Source organism: Asparagus officinalis, chromosome 4 (assembly GCF_001876935.1).
Source record: "Asparagus officinalis chromosome 4, Aspof.V1, whole genome shotgun sequence".
Classification (NCBI taxonomy): domain Eukaryota; kingdom Viridiplantae; phylum Streptophyta; class Magnoliopsida; order Asparagales; family Asparagaceae; genus Asparagus; species Asparagus officinalis.
This window is the reverse complement of record NC_033797.1, coordinates 25785873-25791896: the sequence shown is the minus strand read 5'-3', so window position 1 is coordinate 25791896 and position 6024 is coordinate 25785873. Positions and strand designations below refer to the sequence as shown.

Genomic DNA, 6024 nt, shown 5'->3' with positions numbered 1-6024 from the left:
ATTTCCGTGTCGGGGGGCCTGCCGGCCCTAATGGACAGGCCTAGGCCCGGGCCCTTGAGGTGTTTGAGCTTTATTTTTTTTCCTCAGAACTTCTGTCTCTAAAAATAATTGTCACCGCGCTTGCGTCAACATGGTATGGATTAAGACAATCAAAGGTGAGACGAATGTTTGAACAAGCATCTTGGGAATATTGTTTGTATACCTAGCATTTTTTAATATAAGAGTAATAAAATGTCTATACCTACTAATTGTTTATGATTTTTTCTTGAAGCAAGTTGCTAAAGAGAGCTTGTCTCATAGAATAGAAGCTCTCGTGACAAGTCGGCTAGATACCCGATCTATTTAACAACCTTATACTTACGGAAATAATTAATCCACAGAACAGTTTGCAAAACATTAAAAATTCAAATTTAATAAAATTTGGATTATTTCGTGTGTGACCCTCTAATCTTTCACGTTTTGGTTTGGACCTTCAAATCATTGAAATTGCTATAAGATCCAAATTTGTGCTAATTTAACTAGGAGTTTCAAACAACTTACGTGATTCGAAGATCTAGTATAAATTTTAATGATTTAGGGGACTAATGTCAAAATATGTAAGATTGAGGGACCAATACCAAATGAGCCATAAAATTTTAGCGTCCCAAGCCGCCGTCGAATAGGTACCCGCATCGCGCGCAAACATACAAATGATGATTATTAAGGCGTAGTTTCTCCCATCATAGAAAAGAAAAATTTCCTAATGACTCAAAATATAGGACCAACAGAGGGGACATGTGAGGTGTCCCTCTCCTATTGCATAATGAGTTGGTCACCATTAATGATGTCCAGCTCATTACGCAATAGGAGGAGGACACCTCACATGTCCTCCCTGTTGGTCTCATATTTTGGATTCCTGTAACAAAGCTCCATAAAAAAAGACGTCATCACGCGCATAAATACAAATGACGATTATTAAACGCAAAGGGTTAATCGTTTATCTTTTTTGAGAAAAAGATGCCCTTTTTTACAGAATATCTTTTTTGAGAAAAAGATGCCCTTTTTTACAGAAAAAAGATGGCATCACGCGCATAAATACAAATGATTAAGACACAAATGGTTGTGTTTTTTTTAAATAAAAAACGCCATCATGCGCATAAAAAATGACGATTATTAAAACGAAGATGATTGTTCTGTTTATATAGAAAAATGACGCAAATGGTTGTTATCTAACCATTTTTTAGACCAAAAATAAATATTATTTACAATAATTGATGTAAATACGAGAAAAAGGAGAGAGAACCTAGAGGTTATTGCAGACCAACAACATAATAATGACGAAGGAGAGAGTGTCAGGATGAAGTCTGTATAATAGCTCTTGCTTGACTAATAACAAACTCTAATTTAGTACTAATAATTGTTTGAGATGATAGAGTACATGTGAATGCATGTAAAAAACGTGTATGAGGTGAAACAATGTAAAAATCAACTCCAAAGCTGATTTCAACCACCTCGCCATCGATGGTCAATCGTGGCTCATTGATGGTAGGTGAGCTCAATGATGGCTACAGGAATCAATTGATGATTTGTAGAGAGAGTATTTTAGATCATCAATGGTATGCAGGAACCCATCGATAGTGTGGTCAAGAGCAATCATCGATGATAAAATCGGCTGATTGTAGATCTTAGGTTTTAATCTTAGTCGTTCGTCATTCATTTGATCTCTAAACTATACCATATTTAGGATATCTCTTTTTTAATCTAGTGGAGACTATGTATATCATTGAAAGAGATAGAGGGAAGAGGAGAGTTGTTTGGTTTTGAATTGTGAATAGATTTCTTTAAAGGTTTTGACCCATGAGTCTCGACTAACTCTCTCTCGTCATGCACAATATCTTCGGATTGTTTTAATGAGGAGAGTTGTCCTTGGATTCATTATCTACATTGTTCTTCAACATGTTATGCACAGATTCATCGAAGGATGGTTTGTTTATCAAACGGGCTGTAAGATATTTCATATTTCCTGAGTTTAATTGCGATGGTTAAGTTTTGTTTGAAACTTATTTTTACAATATACTCAAGCTAGTTAGAATTGAGAGCTGGGACTAGCTAGAGCTAAATATTATTCATTATGGAGAGTTAAATTAGACAACTAGATTCTGGGGTGTGGTCTTTAAACCTACTGAATCGGGTTTGTGATTCAGGAGAATTCTCCGTATGGTGAGAAAACCCCTTCGTAAGAAGGAAGGGTGGATGTAGAATTGTTATCGAAAACACTATAAAATCTTGTGTGTTCTTAGTTGGTTGTTATTTGTGGTTATTTATCAGTGATCGCTTTTATTTTATTTTTTTTACTTGCATATTTTGTGTTTTTTAGCAAAAAATAGTAGCAACCTTTTCAAAAAAAAACAAAAAAAACCCCACTTGCTATCAAATCCAACAGATAGAACCTAAACATTATTTTAGATCAAAAAGATAACGTGGACAAAAAGGAGGGAGAACGTATTGCAGACCAAAAATATATATAATTTTATTTACAAAAATGGATGTACATATATGGACGAAGGAGCGAGCTCTCTATATCAATGCATGCGAGTAGCTTCAATATATACCAAACACATTCCTTCTCGCCTAGATCAAGCATGGCCTTCACCATCATCCTCTCAACCTTCTTCTTCCTCCTCCCTCTCATCTTCCTCCTCCGCTTTCGAAAAACCAAAAAACTCAATCTCCCACCAGGTCCATTCAATCTTCCTCTCATCGGAAACATCCATAAATTAGACGATCTCACTCACATTTCCCTACACAAACTCTCCCAAAAACACGCCCTTAATGTACCTCAATCGGCACCGTCCCAACCATCGTCGCCGCGTCATCCCAAATCGCCAAAGAAATCCTGAAAACACACGACTTGTACACCTGCAGCAGACCTAAGCTCACTGCCACCAACAAACTCTCCTACGGATCCTCCAACATTGGATTCTCACCTTACAATGATCAATGGAAGGGTCTCCGCAAAATTTTCACTAATCATATTTTCAGTTCGAAAAGGGTCGCGTCTCTTAAATCAATAAGGGAGGAGGAAGTAGGGAGAATGATTAGTTCGATACGTAGTAAGAATTCTGAGTTTAATCTGCACACGGAGTGTCTTCGTCTTACGAATGATGTCACGTGCAGAACTGCGCTTGGGAGGAGATATTATGGAGGGGAGAAAGATGATCGTGAGAGGATCCTGCACGAACAGCAAGCGTTGATTATGGGATTTTTCTTTGCTGATTACGTGCCGTTTTTGGGGTGGTTGGATAAGTTTACGGGGATGAGAGGGAGATTGGAGAGGAATTTTGAGGAGCTTGATAGGTTTTATCAGAAGGTGGTTGATGAACATAAAGAGAGGGAGAGGAGGGAGGATGAGAGGGATGAAGATATTGTGGATTTTATGCTTGATTTGCAGAAGGAAGGAATGGGTCTCAGTGATGACAACATTAAGGGAGTCCTAATGGTATCATTCTTCTTCACCTTATTTCTTTTCTCAGTTAATATTGCTCAAAAACCAGTAATGCATAATATGGAGTTTTTCCCCCCTGGAAACCACCACCCATCTTTCATTTATAATTTATACCTAAACCATCTTTAAAGTGAGTTTTTGTTCCAACCAATCACCTCGTAGCTAAATCTTCACTGAAAAATAAAAAATAACCTTAAAAAATACATGTTTAAAGTGGTAACTTGTATCATAACTAGACTTAAAACATTAGCAAAGTGGATCACTTTTCTTGAATATGAGTTTTTACGAAGATTTTTGGCTTTTTTTTTTTGTGAAGATTTTGATCGGGAGGAGGTTGATTGGAACAAAAACCCACTTTGAATGTGGTTTAGGTATAAATTAAAATTAAAACATGGTTCCTATAAAATGATCATATTTTAAACTATATTATATATTGTGATTAACGAATAACTTCTTATCATTTATATAACTTTTTTAATTGTGCTGGACCCTCTAGTTTTATTTTGCAGATGGACTTGGTGAGTGGTTTTTTTTCTTTTGACTCTTTTAGGTTTAAGAGAGAGACAAAAATGTTTTAATTATAAATACACACCATAGTGGTAAAAGAGTTAAAAAAATTCACACAGGGGTCTATTTATAAAAATAAATTTAGAGTGGCAGTAAGTTCTAATTAATACTAAAAACTATTTGTAATTAACCCTCTTTTCGTTTATTGAGCGATGTCCTCTCATGTTTTCAATCATGTGTTGGGAGCCGTTCTTGATTGGGTTTAGGTTCTCAAGCTCCCATTTGGAAAGAAAATGATAATCATACCATAAGCACTGACAAATTAAAAAATTTTAAGGTAAAGTAGAATCGAAAATAGTTCAGGGAATAAGCAGGAGACAGACTCTACCAGTACAACAATTAGAATTTCAAATAATAACTGACATATTGATTTTCAAACTTTGGTTATATATATATATTGATTATTTAAACAAAATCACACTCTGGCCCAACGGTAATTGGCTTTAGAATTTGAGCATTCTAGGATGCACTTTATTAGTAATTTTTTGATTTCTAGATTTGTCAAGTCTGAATACTAATTGGGTGTTTCATTAGTAGTATTCAAAACCTCATATCGTTTCAACTATTCTTTTTTTTTTCCTTTCAAAATCATCCAAAAACAATATGCTGCTGTGATGCTTAAATTCAAGAGTGTTCCAACAAAAAAAGTTAGAATAACATGACAGCGTCTGGTGTTTCAACAACTCCTAAAGTAAAATACCGTTGAGCTTCGCTTCTTAATTACCGCTTTAAGACATGCTCTACAATAAAAAGACTCATCCGAAGAAATAATAATGTATAAGAGTAAGTAAGGATTCCAAATGAAATTGCATCATAGATTTTCGAGTTGAAGTGAATATATATCAAAATTTTGTTTGACCTTGCTCAAGTCACATTTTCTTCAATTTTTTGCAGGATATATTCTTCGCTGGAACAGATGCAGCCACGGTAACATTAGAGTGGGCAATGACAGAGCTCATGAGACACCCAGAAGTCTTGAAAAGAGCGCAGGCTGAAGTAAGAGATCTCGTCGGAGACAAAGGGAAGGTGGAGGAGACGGACCTCCACCAATTTCACTACCTGAAACTAGTAGTGAAGGAGACGCTGAGAATACACCCTCCGGGTACATTGCTCCTCCCGAGGGAAATAACTCAACAATGCAAGATCAACGGCTACGACATCCCGGCCAACTCAAGATTGTTCGTCAACGCGTGGACGATCGGGAGAGATGCGGGTGTCTGGGAAAATCCTGAGGTGTTCCGCCCAGAGAGGTTCGTCGACAGCCCCATCGATTTCAAGGGCCATCATTTCGAACTGATACCGTTTGGTGCAGGCCGCCGTATTTGTCCAGGAATGGAAATTGGGCTGTTGGTTGTGGAGCTCGCGCTTGCTAATCTTCTTTATGTTTTTGATTGGGAGCTGCCCGATGGGATGGTGAAAGAGGACTTGAATATGGATGAAGCTCCTGGGGTTGACGTCGCCAAAAAAGCTCCTCTCTTCCTTGTGGCCAGAAAAGTTTATTAAGATGGAAGAGAAGTATATGAACATTTCAATTGTACGTACGTGTGCTTTTCATAATGATGATTGGGATTTGATGTTAGGATTTGTTGTGATAATCTTTGGGATTTTAGTAGTTTGTTGTTTTATTTAAATAAGATTGTAGTCCTCTACAGATGATTAAATACTTCACAAATTAAGTATCTTTGTTAAAATTTTATCATACTCATGATTGGTGTAAGGCTCACCGAGGGTTTGTTTGGTTTGGGATGGCAACGTGCGCAATGAGGGTTCCTCAACCCCACTTGGTTGGGAGCTCGTTGCTTTGAGCAATTGAATTCCAAAAATGATGTTTTATTGGAAACTAGTTTTTTTTTAGTTTTAAACTTGGGATGGAATTTGTATTTTTCTAGGATTATAAAATTTGGAAGAGGGTTTTAAATAATGCAAATTTTCAATTAATCAATTTTTTTTTCTCTCTCTACTTCCTTAGGGGT

At 36.6% G+C, this 6024-nt stretch overlaps 1 protein-coding gene across 1 annotated transcript; it reads left to right on the top strand.

Annotated features, from left to right (window-relative positions):
• Positions 2582–5722, top strand: LOC109835863 (cytochrome P450 71A9-like). Its single transcript, XM_020403846.1, has 2 exons — positions 2582–3478; positions 4946–5722. The coding sequence occupies exons 1-2, from the start codon at positions 3074–3076 to the stop codon at positions 5552–5554; spliced, it is 1014 nt and encodes a 337-aa protein (XP_020259435.1). The 5' UTR covers positions 2582–3073; the 3' UTR covers positions 5555–5722.